Source organism: Balearica regulorum, chromosome 1, assembly GCF_011004875.1.
Source record: "Balearica regulorum gibbericeps isolate bBalReg1 chromosome 1, bBalReg1.pri, whole genome shotgun sequence".
In the NCBI taxonomy this organism is placed as follows: domain Eukaryota; kingdom Metazoa; phylum Chordata; class Aves; order Gruiformes; family Gruidae; genus Balearica; species Balearica regulorum.
In genome coordinates this window covers 133,934,777-133,954,710 of record NC_046184.1, presented here as the reverse complement: position 1 = coordinate 133,954,710, position 19,934 = coordinate 133,934,777, and the positions used below count along the sequence as shown (strand labels likewise).

General features: G+C 41.6%; 1 protein-coding gene across 2 annotated transcripts in view; it reads left to right on the top strand.

The window, feature by feature from the left end:
• The window catches only part of REPS2 (RALBP1 associated Eps domain containing 2), a 105,798-nt gene that overhangs the window by 64,149 nt on the left and 21,715 nt on the right, over nt 1-19,934 (top strand). For both annotated transcript variants that reach the window (XM_075775969.1, XM_075775959.1), the window contains exons 12-14: nt 954-996; nt 3,556-3,692; nt 18,641-18,705. In XM_075775969.1, coding sequence (XP_075632084.1) covers nt 954-996; nt 3,556-3,692; nt 18,641-18,705 — 245 coding nt within the window. The remainder of the gene's footprint in view (nt 1-953; nt 997-3,555; nt 3,693-18,640; nt 18,706-19,934) is intronic.

The window sequence follows — 19,934 nt, the reverse complement described above, 5'->3', positions numbered from 1 at the left end:
AAGCTAGAAACTCTGAGAATTATTCCCCCCCCCCCCCCACTTACTTCTCTTAAGTGTTGTGACTTGATTGGCAGAATAATGGGAAAAGTACATGGATTCGCTTTGTGTGTGCATTGGGATTGTTGATGCTGCTGTAATACCTTGAGGATATCTCAGTGAGCTGAATATGAAAGCAATCACAGAGATAATGTTTTCTCAAAATTATCTGATGTTAGTAAGGAGAGTAACAGAAAAGTCACAAAAAGACTATGTAAACCAAGGAACAGCCTTGAGGAATTATCCAGAGAAAGTAAGTCAGCACTGTTATTTTCCTATCACGTAAAACCTGCATGTGGCAGGATATTTGGAATTCATCTAAATAAAAGAAACCCGATTTTTACGTTGATAGAAATGTGTTTGATCAACACTTAGCCTTTAAAGCTTTCTACCTTCAAATATTTTTTCTTCCTAATGTCAGGGTAGTCTCAACCTGATGTGCTCATTTTTTTTTAGTGGGTGGTAAGAAGATGTACGTTTATACTAATTAGTTGAAGTATTTAGGAAGGACATAAACCTTTGTGCTTTGGGAAGCAGGACAACTAATAGATATCTGGACTAGGAATAAGATGTTTTCTGTGGAAAGTTTATGCTATTCCTTATGTTGCTTTGTCACAACTACGTCCAGGAGTACAGATCAGACCTGTCAGACCTATTGCTTTTCTTGCGTTCCGGTAACCAAATTAAAAGGTGAAGGTCTGACTATGTGTGGGCTTTTGAATTCTTGGGACGTTTACACGATACAGAAACAAAGGGGAACAAGAAGAGAAAATACATCCTCATTGCTCATGTGAGATAAGCACACTCTCACATCTGCATTTGCAACACTCACAGTTTTAATGAACACTGTTCCTGCAGCTAAAGGCATTTCTTTAAAATATGATGTTTTAGCAGTTCATTTTTCTTTTCTGTTTCAGCTGCTCAGGAATCTAATGCACTTAAAGCAAGACCACGATCCAGGTACTGCTTTCATTTCTCTTTCAGCAGAAGACATAGTTCCTCTGGTGTTTAGACACAAGGCATGAGAACTGGTGTTGCATTTTTAAATTTTCTTTTTTTTTAATTGGGGTTGTGCTGGAAATCCAGCTCAGCTAAAAGGCAGATTTACCAGGAGAGATCTGTCAGCTGTAGACCCTACGTAAGTACTGCCTAGAGCCCGACGATCTCTGGTCACAAGGTGCTGGGACTTTTGCCTGTCTGCCCAGCCCCGCTGCCTCCTCGGGGTGGCGGCTGCCTCCAGCCCTGCCCCAGGGACGGCGGGGATCACCCCATCGCAGCAATTTTGTGCTGTTGAAACCTGCACAGTGGTTGCGTATGGAGGGAGACACTGCACGCTCCCCCAGAAACAGCAATAGTAGCTCAGCTCTCGGATGGGGGTGAGTGAATCCTTTCCTTAGCGTGCTTCTACTTGACTATGGCTGGTTGGTGTGTGATGGAAGGACTTAGGGACTTACGCTGTTGTGCGCTAAAAATGACACCTGGTGAATTTGGATGTTTGAAAGAAAAGGGAAACCTGTGCCAGAAAATACTGTGTATAAATGGATTATGTGCTGCGTTTGGCTGTTCAACATTCTGGTATATAGCCATATCATGCATTCACCTTCAACTTTTTTTTGGTGCTAGTTAGAGGGCTTCATTTTGTTTTCTTAGGTAATGAGAGTATAATCAGGACCTCCCTCCTTACAAGCTTGTCAAAGCCTGCTAATGAGAGAGGATCAGCCATAAGCATGATGAATGAAGATTGAAATCCTGTGTTCTTAGAGTGTACATCCAGGAAGGCTGAACTGCCTTGTGTGCTATTTTTCTGCTGCTAGCCAAAGCTTTTCAGTTTTCACACTCTTTTAAGTTTCCTTGCTGTGTTACTGAATCATGGATTGCAAATATGCAAAAAAATGTGTAAAAAGTATTTTATGCAAAAATGCATAAAATAGCAAATGCTTAAACAAGTTTGAAAAAAGTCATTTGAACATGACTGCTATGTCACATCTGACTCTCATCTGACTATATGTCACTACTTAAATGCAGAAGTTGAGACCAAAGACTTCTGAGCACATCCTTGAACTCAGCCCTTGCACTGCGCTTGTCCTGCGTAGCCTGGAGGGCTCTACAACCTTGAGGGTCGCTGTCTTCAGGTGTGCCTGACCTCCTGAGGCTACGATTTGAGTCTGTTACCTCTCTCAGCTCTGGAGCCTGGCTTTCTAGCCAAAGCTGTGCAGGTTCTTAGCTGCTGACTCTTAAATGACTTTTAGGTGCTAGGTTCGCCCTGCTGCAAACAACAATTCACTGTCACAGTGCTCTGTGTTGGCACTGCTGGGGCTGGCATATTTTTGCCTAGTAGCTGCTATCTTGTGTTAGGTTGTACAATTTTAATGCAAGTAAAATATACACCACATAATAAAAGTGGTGTATAAAAAGTAAAGTAAAAGTAAAAAACCTTAAGGTACCTGATTCAAAGCTTTGCCATTTATTTCAGGGGGTTGGGTTACGACTTACATGATAGGGCTATGGAATTCAAAACTGTACCAAGATAAAAAATTCAGCATCAACAGGTTTTTGTGTCACATGTAAATTTTGAAGCAATTACGGCTTTCACTCCTGTATTTATTAAAGTTTCCATCAGAAACATAGGATCAACATTGCCAAACGTCTGTCCTGCTAAAGGTCTGTTTTCTAATAGCAGCCTGTTTGGCAAAAACCCGATCCATTTCCCATTAGCGGGAGTTATTTCTGTTCTACTCAAATGTGGTTTTGGTCTTGCCTGTCATGCATAATGTGTTACAGTAAGTGTAACATCTCACATTGTCAGTGCTTATTTCAAACAAAGCTCTCAGTCTTGCAGAAAAACTGGTAACTACAACAGCTGAAAAATATTGGACACTATTCAGCAAAATCAAAATTCTTAGCAAATGCACCGCATTGGAATTAATGGGATGTGGAAGGCCATAGAAGGATGAACTGAGACATGTATTTGGCCAGTTTTGGTCACTTTGGAGCCATTCAGTTTTTCTGGATCTTGTGGAATTAGGTGACTGTTTGCTATGAAAATTTTTTTTTCTGATAATTAGAACATGATAAACTACAAAATGTGTACTTGCAAGAGGTAGATTGGAGCTATACCTGTATAAACACTGCTCTTGCAGTTGGGAAAGGCAACAGAAACTCTAAGGGGAGGTTTACGAGATTTTACTCAGGTTTATTCAAAATAGTTGCTACAATTATCCTGTTGGCAGTTAAACTTACATGAGAAGACTCTGAAGCTGTAACAGAAAAGGCCTTAAAAATACTAGCTCTGTAAGCATGACCCGTGACCCGCTCCTTTCCCCAGATGTGTAGGTCCCTCTGTTGGCAAATAAATCTGTCTTGTTGTAAGGGGGAACTTTTAGTCAGTAGGGCAAGGGATTTCCACCATGAACTTGAGTTCTGGTCAGTGTGTTTTTAGGTACTCTTCACTGTAGTTGTTTAAAATGAATTTCTGAAGTAAGGTATTTTCTGCTTTTCCTTTGCCCTGTTCTTCCTTAGGTCTTATTCTAGCACATCAATAGAAGATGCCATGAAAAAGGGAGAAGAGCCCCCTACTCCACCTCCGAGGCCACAGAAATCACATTCCAGAGCTTCCTCTTTGGATCTGAACAAAATATTTCAACAGAACACACAAGGTAAAGTTTGTTTTCTTTCCTTCTTTTGAGACCATTTAGGTTAGCTGCATACTTGGCAACTTGATCTGTTTGCACAAATGCTTGACAATATGTGCATATGCTCGCCTTGGTAATACACTACACTACAGAACAGAAGTTGTTGCACTTTCTTGCATTACATCGCCACTGAGGGGGAAAAATCACTGTTGATATAATTAAGGTGATTATAACATTTTCTGGCACGATAACGGGAAGCTTAACATATGGTAGTCTGTCATCACTGTTTATAACTAGTCTGGCTGTTTAGACAGTTCTCATCAGTAACCACAATATATTTGATTTTTATTACTATTTATTTTTTGTAGTTCAGAAGCAGGAAGAAAACCCTTAATGTTTAAACTGGGAGAAAATGAAATTTCTCGTGTGCAAGCGTTTTTGATGTTGAAGTCTTCCATATGTGTAGGGGCAATCAGAAACCATTCTTTGAGTAAAAAGAAAGGGTAGTTTCTTTTGACATGGGTGCATGTTGAGGGGAGGGAAAGAAAATGTAGAATAGTAGCTGGAGTGAACTGAAAGAAAACCGCTCTCCAGCACGTGTGTTAGTGTTTGAACGGTCCTTTTGCCTCGCAGAATGAGCGGAGGAAAGAGGAGCTGTTTGTTGAGGGCAGCAGTCACCCAGCATCGCTGTGCTTCAGCAGCGTCCTTGAACCAAAGCAGAGCTTTATGCAGTGCACACCAACCGTCTGATTCAAGGACTAGGTTAAACATGGTCATGTTTATGCTTCAGAAGAAAGCCAAGGTTTGACTGTGTCAAGGAATGTTTTTTAACTGGGCTCTCTGATGTGGTTGTTGGAGTAGAAAGAAGTTTTACTTCTTGCTATATGGGACTTTTTTTTTTTTTTTTTTGTGCAAATACCAGACAGAATTCAAGAGTCGTGCTCTGTGTTCTGAACCCTGAAACTCAATAGGAATAAACATTGTTATTTTTTTTCTGCCTTACACAGAGACGCAATTCTTGATCTTTGTGGTTCCCGTTCAGGGATCCGTTGCCTCCAATTTTGATTTCATTATACATCAAAATAAAACCCCAAACAGAGCCAAGTACACATTTTCTAAGACAGCAGATCCTCTCAGAATCCAGATAAAAAATATAACTGGAAGGAAATAAAGTTGGATTTAAGTTTCTCTTGGAACACAAATGAAAGGAGAATGTAAATTCTCAAAGAAGTCATTCTGTGAATGAAAAGTAACATCTTGCTTTTGAAATGGATCGTTTTGAAAGTCACCATTACTTTTGAAGTAACATACCAATTTATTCTGGGCAATTTAACAAACTGACAGTGTTAGAGTGAGTGCAGGAAAGGATAACTCGTCCTATCAATACTTTCTGGACTGTTTCCTCACTGGGCAATTAAGTAAGGATAGGCAGTTGATTGCTTGCAAAAAAAGAAAGTGCTTTGGTCGCCCTAAAACTGTTCATCATATTCACTTCAAATTTACAGCTATTTATAGTTGGAACAAAAATTTGCTCTAGGTTGACAAAACCTAAAGTATAGTGTGTTAACCAAATTGCAGAAATGTGGACAGTCTTCCAGAGGTTCAGCTTCCTCCTGTACCTGCAGGGTGTTGGCTTGTCATTTTTTTGCTGTCTTGAATGTCCTCTGGTGGCAATGCTAAATATTTGTGGTGGTCCTTTTTCTCTAGTGGAGCTGTTCTAGTTTGTGTCAAACATGTAAATACTTGTTGTGAAAGAATAAGGAGGAATTTATAGCCTTGGAGGATTTAAGGAAGAACTTGTTAAACCGTTTGTAGCCCACCCTGAAGAAGGATTCCAGTACAAGTAAATCTGCATCATCAGAAGGAGGGGATTAAATCAACCCATCTCAGCGTGCCCAAGTACCATGGTGCGTTTACTTTGCTCTGCTTTGAAATAAAATGTCTGCATTAGGAGTCATATTTTCAATTCTTCGTTCTATTGTCCTGGTTCTGATGGCTAAACCATGTCACTGTGAAGAAACATGCACGCTCTTCTGTCATTAAGCCCCGAATAGTTGTTATTCTACAACATCGTATTGATAAGGTGATTTTACACAGCTGCTTTCTTTTCTTCCACTTCTCTTGTTTTGATCACCCCATTTTTTTTTTCATCCTTTTTTCCCCATCCTCTTCCCTACTGGTCTTGATTCTCAGTAGAAGTTCTAATCTCATCATTTCTGGATACCTTTTTCATTTAGAGACAGTTCTTCCTCAGGGAGCGGTCATTGTTTCGGAGCCAAACTCTTTACGGAGGTGCACTTTGCACTTTCTAAAAAGTTTGTAGGAGAGCAGATGGGCTGAGCACCGTCCCCTTAAACCAAAGAGCCTCGCCGAGAAGAACGCATGTGCACATGTTTGTGTGAAGTAAATTGCACACCGTTGTATAATGCCAAGCTGTATTCTTATTTCTGCTGACAGTATAAAAAATGAATTTAGAATAGTTTCCATCTGCCACCAGAAGATACAGTTACACATTTACAATATAGATGACATGGTAGCAATGTACTATTTGGGTTTCTTGGCTAATGGGGGTAATACAGCCTGGCATAAATATTGAACCTGGTGTGTTTCTATCCACAAGGTAGTTGATTGCTCTCTGTCCTAATGTACTCTCGACTGAATTTTTGCTTTACATTTTCTCCCTGCCTTCCTTCCTATGTTTTCAAAAATAATCTCATTGGTGTAGCTGAGCCACAAAAATCAGCTGGAATGACCATCCCTTCTAGCACGACTGCACTGCCTAGTGTCAGTACACAAAATCAGACTCTAAAATCAGCTGTTTTAATCGCTTTCAGAGTATATCCTGTTTGATTACAGTAATCTCATTCTGGCATATTAGGTTTTGTCCTACTAGTTCTTATTCAGAAATAATCCCAATTTTGTGAGTTTTGTGGGTAGTCTGCTCCCATGCCTGAAAAGGAGTTCTCAGTAGTATTGAGTTTTATCTTCAGTTCCTCATTGGTCATGTTGATCTATAGGTATCACTTCTTTAATTGTAAAGCCATCAGTGTTTTGGAGTATTTTTTTTTGTTCACTTTTAAAGTGCAGGAAAAAAAAAAATCTCTTCAGGTAAATTCAGCCAAAGATTGTGGCACATCCTTATTATGGGCACTGGTTGGTGGGGGGGGTGTTCTTGTTTGTTTTTCATTTACTGCTGCTCTATTATGTTTGCTGCTCATCTTATGATGCCCCTCTCCTGGCAAGTAAACACAGATAGCATTTATCCATGTTGGTTAGGATGTCCAGCATGGAAGCTGTGCTTTAAAATTGCTGAATTGGGACATAACTGCACTTGAAGGAGGTGCTTTCATTCATATTCCATAGCTGCACTCTGGGACGCTCTAACTAGTGTTACCCAGGAAAAACATAGAAAACCAAGAGAACTTGCTGAAAGGCCCCGCCTTCTTCAAATCTACCATAATTATTGAACTGCTCTAGACAGACATTTTAATAGTATGCACAAGAGGATTATTGCTCTATCTATATCTCTCTGTGTGTGTACATGTGGATGTATTAAAAAAACCAACAAACGACCACCACTTTTTATTTCTGTTCAAGGCCATGATTTGAGATGACACTCTAGTTTTGGAGGACACTGTAGATGTGACAAGCTATAGGGATGTATTTTATCATGTACTGACCTATTTTTCTTAGTTGTGACCCTAAGAATATGGTGTGATTGAAACAACATTTGTGGTACAATGGCCTTATTTAATGTTATGCAAACCTCAGGAAGTTCAACTTTGGGGTTATTTAATAGTGGCATCAGTGAAGCATCATGCCTATTGCCAGAAGCGTTTTTCTTCTCCTAAAACTGTCATGGATGCCCCTGGCTTTGCTTAGCTTTGAAGGATGTGTGTTTTCTCAAGCCTTGCACAAATAAGTTGCTGCAGTGAAAGTTTCATTGCCTTGACGCAGAGTATTTTCAAAACCCACTAATCCCTGAAGAGTTTTTCTCACAATATCGGTGTACAGGGCTGCTAGTGAATTTAACTAGAGGAAAATCATTGCATACCAGGTCATCCTGTGAGTCCATATGTGAATTTCTGTTAAGAGATGTTGAGAGACAGAAATATCTTCTTTTTTTTTTTAATAATCATATAGTCTTTGCATTCACATCTGAGAAAAATTTAGTACTGCTAGATTCTCAATGTATTTCTTTTCGTTGAATGTATAATCTTTGGCATTTGGCCTATGTACATACGAAGAAAATACTTGGCTGGGGTTTATGCATTCCTGGAAAGACAACAGCAGGTTTTAAGTACAAACAAAAATGTCAGTTTAAATGCATACATGACCTGGTTTATGTCTTCATTTTTTCTCTAGCCCGCAGTCTACTCAGATACAAGCCAAGAGCTCCCAGAGTAAGACCTGGGAGCCTGTGGCCCGCAAAGCTTTCCTGCTTTGTTCACAAAGGTCGTTTGCAGAATTAGCTGCTCTCTTCTGTCTGTTCCACGATCTGGACGAGGGAGCAGGTACTGAGGAGGCCAAAATTGTTGCAGCTCGGAGCCCAGCAGTCCTGCAGCAAGGCCCCCAGCCATCGTTAGCCTTGACGGCAGCAGTAAGCAAGGGTCCACCTTGGGATAACTCTGGGACTGGGTCTCAGCTTAAGTATTAAAATCCAAAAATGCATCCATTGTCTTCTGGCGTTTTGCTCAGTTAGGTTTTCTGCCCGTGACCACTAATAAAGAATTTACTTTTGCGCAATTATAGGCAGTGACAGCAATCTGGGTCTTGCTAGACTGATACACGTGCCTCTGAAATATATTTTATTTCCCATTTAGTTTCATTTCTGAATTACATAACTTCTTTTAATTAACAGCTCTGTAGAACAAAGGATACTTGTTTGGAAAAGAGAATTTGCTTTGATGAAACAACATAATTGTCATAAACAGTGTAGTTTCATGTTGTTAGGAAAGGAAGATTGAATATCTGTGTAATTCATCAAAACAGCCATATAACTATTTACAAATGAATGTTTGACTGAAGGTTTGCAGTGCTCATTTGCTTTTGAAGCTTGCCTCCTGCTGCGGCTGTCCCTGCAGTGAAGAACGTGTGGAATGCAGGCACCGCTTCTGTCCTGGGCTTGTAAGGGAATGCTCCCTGGAACCTGCCTATGCTCCTTCGGGCGTGCTGGTTTCAGCCAGCAACCTGGGGCTAGTATTTTTGGGTTTTTCTCTCTTTTAAAATGTGAGGTGTTAAGTACCACACTTGGTAAGGGGGAAGCACACTAGCATTTTATTGTAAGTGCAGCGTTTTCTGTTACAGATGCTGTTTTCCTTACAGTCAGATTTGTAACCTCTACTTAGCAAGTGGTCGCTGCCAAACAAGAAAACATCCCCTCTGCTCTCCATGTAGTGTTCATAGAAAAGGAACAAGGGAACAGATTTATTGGTGTGCATCAGCATTCCCTTAAGTCATATAAATGTGTCCCCACATCACTTGTGTATTCCTTCATATACGCACTTCCCACACAGTTTGAAGTGATACTTCTATCATAAGACTCAGTCAGTACAAACTTCTTTTCTGTACCCTTTCATTTTCGTTAGTGCTTAGAGGAAGACTGGTGTTCAGCATCACATTTTATCCTCTTTCTTATACCTTTGAAAAGGAAGGGTCTTCGTTACTTCCTTTACTTCATCAAACCTTCATTACTTCATTCAATTAGCACAACCTTTCCTTGAATGTACAGGCTTGGTGGATTTTATTTGCCAAACGTGGAGATTTCTGAATAGTAAGTGTGTGTTGAGATGTCTTTGGTGTTTCATATTTGCCCAACCACAGCCAGTTATGTATTTCTGTATGTTTTCACTCCATGTGTCAAATAAAACAGTTCTGTGATTGTGTAGGAAAGAGGATTTTTGAGAATTAAAATGATAGTTGCTCCATTGTGATACACATTTTGATACAAACAGTTCCAAATAGTTACCCTCGTGCTCTTTTCAGCTATTTTCAGCAATCTTGTTTTCAGCTGCATCATATTTTTAGCTTAGTGAGCAAACGTGAGTGACTCTCTTTTGGGCATATGGAACTGAGTACTGAAAAACCTGCCAGACTTAACCTAGATAAGTATGATTACCACATTATCTTCTGTATTCTTTATGCTTAATTGTATTTGCTGGGAAATACCTGTATCTATTGAAGTTAGCTGTCTGCAAGCCTTAGTTACTAAAGGCACTTTTAAGGGGTTATGCAGGGAGTTATGTTGTTTGTGTTACCGTAAATACGGATTTCTCAACTAACTTTTTCGTTCAAAGCTGAAGTGACAAGGGGAACCTAGAATAGTAATGTCCTTTTTTATGCTAGATTTAGATCACAGTGAAATTAATTAATTTTCAGGACCTCTTCCTCTCATTGCTCTTGTCTTGGCCTTGATTTAGTAAAATCCAGCTACTTTCTTGAGTGATAGGGCTGGATTTTACTCATGCTGTAGTACTACACCGTCTTGCATGTTACTGTGTTATGTTTATTAATCAGACCAAAACATTAAATTAGGAAGATGACAATTCTGAAGGACCTTTTTTGCTAGAATAGTGATAATGGCAAATACCATCAGCAAAATACGCTATTTTGCTGAATATCGTTTGTACAGGAGCTCTAATGTTGCCAGCTTTGAGTTGAGAGCACAGAGTCAATTTAACATGTTTGGTTGTGAGGGTTGTAACAACAATTACAATTTAAATTAAAAAAGTCTTTTACACATAAACTAAAGAAGACACAAAATTGAGCTGCTGTTCATATTATTCTCCGACACTGTATCACGGCAATGAAAATACTGTGAAATGCTTTCTTAACGTGAATGTTGCAAAAACTTTTTTTTTTTTTTTGAAACAAAATATGTTATTTTCTTTTGGAACTCAGCTCCTGATCTGTTGCTGGAGCTGCTGTTTCCTTCTAGTCCTGTTCACCTTCAGAATATGTGTGATCACTGAAGTGAACTTATTCTGAATAAAATATGAATGTTGTCCCTTTGATTTGAATGGAAGAGTTTTATGCCTCTCAGCATTTTAGAATTTTTTGTGAAGGATTTATGTGTTTACAGCTATGTAACTTAGTTCTTTGCCCACCTAGACAAGGATATAATTAAGGTTGAATGGGCTGAAGAAAATAGTGAGGACATAAATGGATGAATGGTTATTACGTGACAGGAATGTGATGGGGTAACTTATTTCTGCATTTTAGATTTTTAAATTTTTATGTCTATCTCTAAAGACTTGAGTCCAGACAGTACTTGTGTGCAAACTGAGGTAGATCTTACCAGCCTTTCAAGTGTAACTGTTTCTTGACAATTTGTGTAAATGGAACTTTTTAAAATTTTTTTTTTTCCCCAATTTTTCTAATCTTGTCTTTCTAGAATTGAGGAATGGTTTACAGTCTGGTAACAGTAGGTTACTCTATTTCATGAAAAAACATTGGTCCATCATAGAACAGCTTACAGTCTAGGCTAAAGAAGCGAGGATCTTCTGTTTCTCATGTGAAACAGGGGGGACAAGGAGGGGTCTCCTTGTGGGGGAGATCTTGGATGTCCTCAAGAAGAAAAATCTGAGCTGCAGGTGGGACTGGAGGGGTGGTGGGTGGTAACCCATTGCTCTTCCGGCTCCCGTTTGCCTGCTCCGAGTTGATCTGTGTTGAAAATGATCACAGGCAGCAAGTGCCGGAGTCTCCAGCACTCCCATGGGAATTCCCCGGGGTGAGAAGCTCTGGTGAGATGGATCTGTGGGAGGAAGGTGGAGGGACTGTGCCTCCCTGTGGGTGGAGAATGAAGTTAAACGTGAAGCGAGAGGGAACAAAATCATGAACAGTTTGGAGGAAGGAGGGAGAAACAGTCCCCAAATAGAAACACACAGCAAAGGAATGGGGACAGAACACAGTAACTAGAAAATGAAATGGATTAGGGAAAATGAGGGACAGGAATTTAAAATTTAGATGTCGTAGATGTATGACACAATACAGAAAACAGGTGCTTAAAACCCCCCACTGTTTCACAGTGAAAACATACTAAATTGCATAGATAGGGCATTAAAAATGACATCATAAAAACCCACCTTTAACGGTGTCTTGCTTATTTGATTTGAAAGCGACCCATCAAGTACGTAAGCACACCAGTGTCCTAAATGAGGTCACATACCTGCAAATTCATAGTGCAGAAGCATTGATGTTCCATGGCTGGCTGTATCACTTCCTGATCACTTGCTTTCCATGCAGTTGAGGTACGAATGATGTTCTGCATGATTAGCACATGAAGCATACCTCTAACAAGAGTGTGCCTCTGACAGTAGGTGTGTGTATCATTCGCTGTGACACATGAAGCTTTGCTGCTGAGCAGGTTCCCAAAACTGTGAGAAGAGAGGTTTTATTACTCCACCTGCATACCCTGTCTCCAGTTTTGGCATTGGCAATGCTTTCTACAGTCTTTCTACAAACCTGCTAACAAAATTCCTATCAGGAATCTAAAAATCTTTTTTTTTTTGCTTTGCTGTTAACTGCTGAAGAGACATTAGTAAGAATTACTGAAACAGGTCCTTGGATAAATGCCTGTTTCACCACGACTCTACTAGAATCCTTCATTAAATTTACATTCCTGGAAATTATTTTTCTTGTTGCAACTTTCTACAGACATTATTGAGACTTAATAAATCCGATCTCTTGAAAAAACAGTTATTTCACAATCCACCTTATTAATGCTGTTATCAGGAATGTAAATAAATGAAGGGGTGCAGAGGGATGATATCAGCATTATGTGATAGCCAAGTACCAATTTCAGTGAACAAGAAGGGAAGTTTTGTAAGACGGAGGTAAACAGAAACCAGCTTAGGCACAGAACTTTTCGGCAGTCTGCCTTTGGCAGCAGAAGTGGGAACAGTATCACAAAAAACTCTCTGAAACAGCCTCAGAGTGGAAGGGTGAAAATGTCAGTTTCCCAAACTGCCTCAGGAACTGAAGCCTGCGGTAGTTTGGGGAACTAAAAAATAATTCATTCTGTTGGGTTATCTTTTTTGAACTGTTTTCAGTGTTGCAGATCTTTTGCTTCCTGATGAAATTAATTGCTTGGTCTTGTATTAAACCTGACCTGGGAGCTAAGCACTCTGAAGCAGCGTCAACTGATGTAAATCTGCCATGCAACCAGCCTTGATCCAGCAATGGGGGTGATCCTGTGGGCTGGCCCGTAGCATCCACTCGAAAAATACCAAACACATCAGCCAGACTCTACTGAGGAATCCTATCAGGGTTTTCTCCAGTTTAAGTCCCTGAATGGTCCCCACTCAATTGCAGAAGGGCGGGATGGTGGTGGTAGGGAAGCAGAACAGAAGCATGAACTTGGATTTAGGCCATCTAGATCCAGGGCAGCCTGGATTTAGATTGGGCTTGGTTAGGACTGTACCCTCCATGTGATCTGAAAAACACAGAAAAACATTCCCTTTGGGAATGGTGACTGAAATAAGAGGAGTGGCCAGACTCTGGGTGACCTTTTTTTTGGTCATGGGATGAAAGTTGTGTAGGGTTTTGACATGAGATGAGGTCAGCCTCCTTTGATAGGCAATTTCCAGTTTCACTTTGGCAAGAAAGGTACAAAATGGCCCTTGATCCAGGAAAACCACCCTTCTCTCAGTGCTTATGTACGTACTCAATTCAGATGAGACAAAGGAGTACTTTTTTTTCACCCAAAGCTTTAACTTGTCTGAGGTGATACCCAGGGTAAGGTAACAGACATATAAAACCAAGAAGGAAGACAGCTGCAAAGAATGGAAATGAAATAAATACCTGACACAGAAATGTTTCAGGAAGTCTAGTTTTATATGTTGCTGTTCCAGTATTAATTAATTTTTAAAACCAGCATGCATCCAGCAGCTCAGTGTATTATGGTAGTTTTCTTCAACACTACGAAACAAGAGGACAAGTTACTGACATTGCGTGGGAGAGGTGCAGCACATTGTTCTAACAGGTTACTCTAAAGGATCCCAAGGGCCCAAATTTGTTCCACCCAAATTTTGACATCCTCCCTTGCTGCTGTGCCTGGTGAGCTATTGACCTACTTTCCGTAGGTTTGACAGGACTACGATAATTTTATGCCTTTTCTTTGGTCTCCTCTTCCTAGATCAAATAAGTCACGTAAAGGAGCTACTTGAATGTTTGCCATGATTGATCTTTTTCACTACCGTGGGTAATGAAAGTGCTGAGGATTTGTGTTGTCTGCTAGGGAGGCTGGTGGCAGAGTTGCGTTATGGCAAGATAGGATGGCACAGCCTGTTCTCAGAGTGTAGAATTTCATCCTGGTGTTTGTTTTAAAATATTAATCTAGCTTCAGATTGGAAAACATGGGGTTTTTATCTAGTGTGGTGTCCTGTTAGTGCTATCAGACCTTTCTGATTGCCAAAATAGGGCAGAAAAATGGTCCTGGAAGCTTTCCATGCTGATAACGCGCCTTAAAGTGTAAACATGCTAAGTAAAGAGCCACGATTTTTGAACCGAAAGCCTTATCGCTATCTATGTGGGAGTAACTAGTGCGTGAAAATGCTATCATTTACAGGAATACATGTGATATGGATACTGGATATACTTAAATCTATTTTACTGGTACCTGTATGGCCTTTCCACAGTGCTATCTCTGAGATTTGCTTTACGTTGCTCACCCTGGTGTGAATGTCACCGTGCTGCTTGGTAACGAGGTGACCTGTGCGAGGCCCTTCACCGGCTGATACACATAAAAACCTATGAGTTTCTGTTAATACTGTCCTCTTTCAGGGTAGTGACACTAGAGAAGGCTGAGGCATGCAGCATCTGTCATAATTTTTTTTTTTTTCATTGCCCTGCAGGGAATAAAAAGTGAGGGTTTTTTGTAAGTTGTTAGGAGTCCTCAAAAGTCAACTAACTTTCGTCTAGCAATTGTACTCACATAAGCATGATTTCCTTCTAACAACAGGCCAAAGATGTTCTGCAACATTAGGAATTTTATGAATATTTCATGAGTAGCTTAAGTTAGAATTTGCAGGATTAAAAAGAGGAAACTGGGTCAAATGCACATGGTGTAAGCATCTAACTACTTTAGTGCTAAATTCATATATATTGCATTTTGAAAGCTGAAAAAGCAGTTTTGGGGGTTTGTTGTTTTGTTGTTTTTTTTTTTTAAATTTGACCATCTTATGGAAAAATTACTTTTCCCTTTGGAATTTTGTGGACCAAATCCCAGGAGACTTGTGGGGTTTCACAGTGTGCGCAACCACTTCAGGAGATGCTTTTCCAGCAAGACCTGCACCTTTCCGCATAAAGATTACACTGCTGTTCTCCTAGGTATATTACTGGGTTGCAGAATTGGCAAGCGAGGACAGTAAGCGCTGTCTCCTCTAGAGCTGAAGTTGATGCGAGTTCTCAATGGCTGCAGCTCTGGCAGAAAAGCTTTTGAGGGCCTGCTGGAGCATAAGCCAGCACATACAAAAATGATGAACCCTGGAGGGGACTACGTACGTTCGGAAGGGCCGAGGGAGCTGCTGGGGCCGGTGCCTGCTTGCACCCATGGGATGCTGTCATGGCAGCAGCGCGCGTCATAGCTTCGTGTTTCGGGTGCCTGGGGGTCATTAGGAAATGTGCGTGATTCGAGCTCCCCCATGACATCAGAGCTGTTTGGAGAGCAGAGATGATACCCTCGCAGTGATAACCGTGGGTGGTGGTGGGAGGGTCAGGTGCACGCAGGTGTTTTCCACGGAGCGTCGCAGCAGAGCTCCCACAAGGTTTCCTGAACATAAACGTACCGCGTTGAGCGTATGTACTTGTCCGCCATTTGTGTTGGGTTTGCGTGGCAAGGTTTTGGTAGCGGCTGGGGTGGGCGGTCTACAGGGGTGGCTTCTGCGAGAAGCTGCTAGAAGCTTCCCCTGTGTCTGACAGAGCCAATGCCAGCCGGCTCCAAGACGGATGCACCGCGGGCCAAGGCCAAGCCAATCAGCGCCTCTGGGATAACATATTTAAGAAGGGAAAAAAAACCAGTTGGACAGAGAGCTTTTGCAGCCAGAGAGAGGAGTGAGAAGATGTAAGAAACTCTGCAGACACCAAGGTCAGTGCAGAAGGAGGGGCAGGAGGTGCTCCAGGTGCCGGAGCAAGATTCCCCTGCAGCCCGTGGTGAAGACCATGGTGAGGCAGGCTGTCCCCCTGCAGCCCATGGAGGAAGGATGAGGGGGTGTAGAGATTCCACCTGCAGCCCGTGGAGGACCCCACGCCGGAGCAGGTGGAGACACCTGAAGGAGGCTGTGACCCCGTGGGAAGCCCACGCTGGAGCAAGCTCCTGGCAGGACCTGTGGCCCCATGGAGAGAGGAGCCCACGCCAGAGCAGGTTTGCTGGCAGGACTTGTGACCCTGTGGGGGACCCCACGCTGGAGCAGTTTGCTCCTGAAGGTCTGCACCCCATGGGAGAGACCCACGCTGGAGCAGTTCATGAAGGACTGTAGCCCTTGGGAGAGACTCACGTTGGAGAAGGTCGTGAAGGACTTTTTCCCGTGAGAGGGACCCCATGCTGGAGTAGGGGAACAATGAGAGGAGTCCTCCCCCTGAGGAGGAAGAAGCGGCAGAGACAATGTGTGATGAACTGACCGTAACCCCCACTCCCCGTCCCCCTGTGCCGCTGAGGGGGGCGGAGGTTGAAGCCGGGAGTGAAGTTGAGCCCGGGAAGATGGGAGGGGTGGGGGGAGGTGTTTTAATATTTGGTTTTATTTCTCATTCCTCTACTCTGTTTTGCTTAGTAATAAATAAGATGAATTTCCTCTCTCAGTTTGGTCTGTTTTACTCGTGATGATAATTAGTGAGTGATCTCTCCCTGTCCTTATCTCGACCCATAAGTTTTTTTTTCATTGTACTTTTTCTCCCCTGTCTAGTGAACGAGGAGAGTGATAGAGCGGCTCTGGTGGGCACCTGGCCCCCAGCCAGGGTCAACCCACCACACCGTTACAGCGTGCAGCTGATGGACCTGCAGAGTGCTGGTGGTTTGAGTTAGATGGCGTTTCCAAATATTGTTGTTAGCTGTAATTGCCAAAGCCACTGCCAGTGCTCAGATAAATGAAGTAATAATCTGAAGTTCAGACTAAAGAAAAGGAAGGTTTCTTACACCACTGTTCCTTTCTAAAGATTAGTGATGACATCATGCTGGTATTGCAGTGGCCTTATAAACAGAACTAATTAAATGCAAGAGAAAGGATCCTGATGACCATGTTTTTTCACATCTCTTACACCTGCAAGGGTGTTAGTGGCTCCCTTGCTTAACCTAAGTTGGGTTTTAATTGTTCTACCTCTCTCCTTGGCACTGTGTGCAGTGATACTAGGCTTCATTTTGATTCATGAGGTCATGATACAGAAGATGTAAAAAACCCCCATGTATTATAAGCCTCTTCGGAGCTGTATATAGTCAATATGACTGTTCTCAATGTTTTCATCCACACATTTTTGCTCTCATGTCACTGTTTTCCTTAATGGTTAATATCTTTTGGTTTTGTATTTTCAACCATGTAGACATTTTTAGACGTGGTGTATAAAATATGTAAATGGCTAAGCTGTAACAAGGCTCATAATGGTCTTTGTGGCTTTTTAAAATATGCATGGAAATAAAAAGTGTATAAATGTAATTGCTTGCTTAGCATTATTGTGGTAAGAGGCGTTTCTAAGTTTAATGTTGTTTTGGGGTTTGGTTTTGGGGGGGTTGTTTGGGTTTGGGGTTTTTTTTTTTTTTTGCTATACAAACAACCACCAGTGCAAGATGGACTGTCTGATAACTTTGCTAGTGCAAGTGCTGAGCACTCGGTGTGACAGGAGCTTGGGGAGAGTAACCCACCTAAGGACTCCCACCAGTCCTGGTTGGTGTCTCTGTGCTGGCCTAGTCCTTTGGAAGCCGTCAGCTGTCCTGTAGTTTTTCTCCCATGATGGGTTTTAGGTATTTTAAGGAAATTGAGGAATACAGTGGCTGGACCTACGTGATTGTTACCCTCCCTCTGTGCTGACTCAGACTAAAAGCTGACATTGGATTATGTTAAAGGAGCCTGAACTGACCATTAGGGTTTGTCTTCCTCCCCTTATTTTTCCTCCTCCTTCCAAAATACCACCAGTGAGTAATAACATGCAAATACAAAACATAATCATAGAATCATAGAGTGGTTTGGGTTGGAAGGGACCTTAAAGATCATCTAGTTCCAACCCCGCTGCTGCGGGCAGGGACACCCTCCACTAGACCAGGTTGCCCAAAGCCCCATCCAACCTGGTCTTAAACACTTCCAGGGATGGGGCAGCCACAACCTCTTTGGGCAACCTGTTCCAGTGCCTCACCACTCTAACAGTAAAGAATTTCTTTCTAACATCTAATCTAAATCGACCCTCCTTCAGCTTAAACCCATAAAGATTTAAAGATTTAAGATTTAAGATAAAGCCAAAGAAACAAATTTCTTTTTGATTTGTTTTGGTTTTTTTGGTTCGTTTAGGCTTTTGTCCTATTAATTCCATGGCAGATGTTTTCTTTTTAAGGCTGCACTCCATCATATAGTGTGTTTTATCTGGAGTCAACGCTAATGTCTACACTGGATGCTAAAGCATCACTTCTAAAAAAGGCAATAATGTTAATGACAAAGAGCAAAGTCCCAAGGACAAGTAGACCCTGTTTCTGGGGTTCTTTAACTAGAATTGGATTGCTTTAGCTACAGCTTTTGTGGCTGACTGGGTTCCATATCTGCTTTTTATCATAACATTGTGGGTTTTTACAGCAATTAAATCACTACTCATTCACTACTCATGAAGTTAATTCAAACAGGGTTTTTCTCAATAAAGATCAAGTTTGGTTTCTGTTATTAAAATGTTCAATACTGCCTCTTCACTAGGAATTATCATGGAAATGAATTTTGGTTTTATTTGGAATTAAATTAATGTGGTTTTGTTTGTTTGTTTTTTCTTCTTTTCTCACTGTTCAGCTGTGAGGTCTGGCTGGCTGCCCCCACCACCGCCTGCACTGCCCCCTCGACCTTCTGTATCTCAGGTATGGACAAAGGTTTAGCATTTTGCTGTATATTATTCGCTCATTTATGTTTCTGTTGCAGTGGTTAGCACGAGTTGGCTTGGACATGACAGTTGTTCTTGCTTCCGAGTTAGTGCAAATCTGCAGTTTGCTCTGCAGTTCCATACATGTCCTTCGTTGGTTTGTCTAGCCAGTGTGTTGCAATGTCAAATTACAGACTAATTAAATCTCTTTGTAGTAGAGCTGACATGCACCCACTAGAAAAAACTGCAAATTAAAGGCTAGTAAGGCTAGTCTACTAGTAAGAGTTTCATGCCTGAAAGGCATGGGCTTGATACCTGCTATTTGCTTTTCAAGTTTTAAATGCTCAGAGGGCATCTGCTAAGGGAGCCACAGCATGTAAGAGAGTATTTCTCTTGGGTTTAAAAAATGGATTTAAAAAATAATGGGTTTAAAAAATAATGCTGAAAGGAAGCAAATGCCATGTCAGTTGTGCTATTAAGTTTCAACCCATTAGTGGTGTGCTTTTGTTTTACTTTTTGGATGGGTTTTTTTGTTTGTTTGTTTTTAGAGCATCACACAACCACAGCATAATACAAATTGACTAAATCACGTGTATCTGCATCCAAATACTTCTTCATGTTTTAGGAAATGGTAGAGGATCAGCATCTTGTTCTTTTTATGTTGTCGGCTCTGTTAAGTCTCAGGTGGCAATACGCTTCATATATTACTCCTTTAGGTGAAGTGTATAATAGAAAACAAGTCCATAGGGGAGTTAACAGTCCATTACATATAAAAACTTGGTGAGACATCTTCGTTGGGTCAGAAACAGTCCTCACTTGAGTTCTGGATCTACTCTTAAGAGTCTGCTGTTGAAGCCCTCCTGCTGCACAGTGCTTATGGTAGAAACGATAAGAGGCTTGTTGCCACCCCAGCTCCATGAGCAGCTCGTTGCTCTCTTCCTCTCCCCAGCCCTTTTCAGCATCTGAGTGCAGCTCGTTTCTGCCTCGAGGACTGTAGAGCGCTCTGGTTTGAGCTCACATGCTTCCCCCGAGTCACTATGGCATTAGTGGTACTGCTAACACCACACGCTCCTTAATGCACCCATCACATTCCTGCTTTGTCTAATTCCCCAGGGAGCAGTGTTTCGCTCTGGCTTCCTCTGGTCCTGTGGCACGGCTCCCTGCCTCCCTGCCTTGTGCCTGCAGCAGCTGCTGCCGCAACCCACGCCAGCCCTCTGGCCGCTGCTT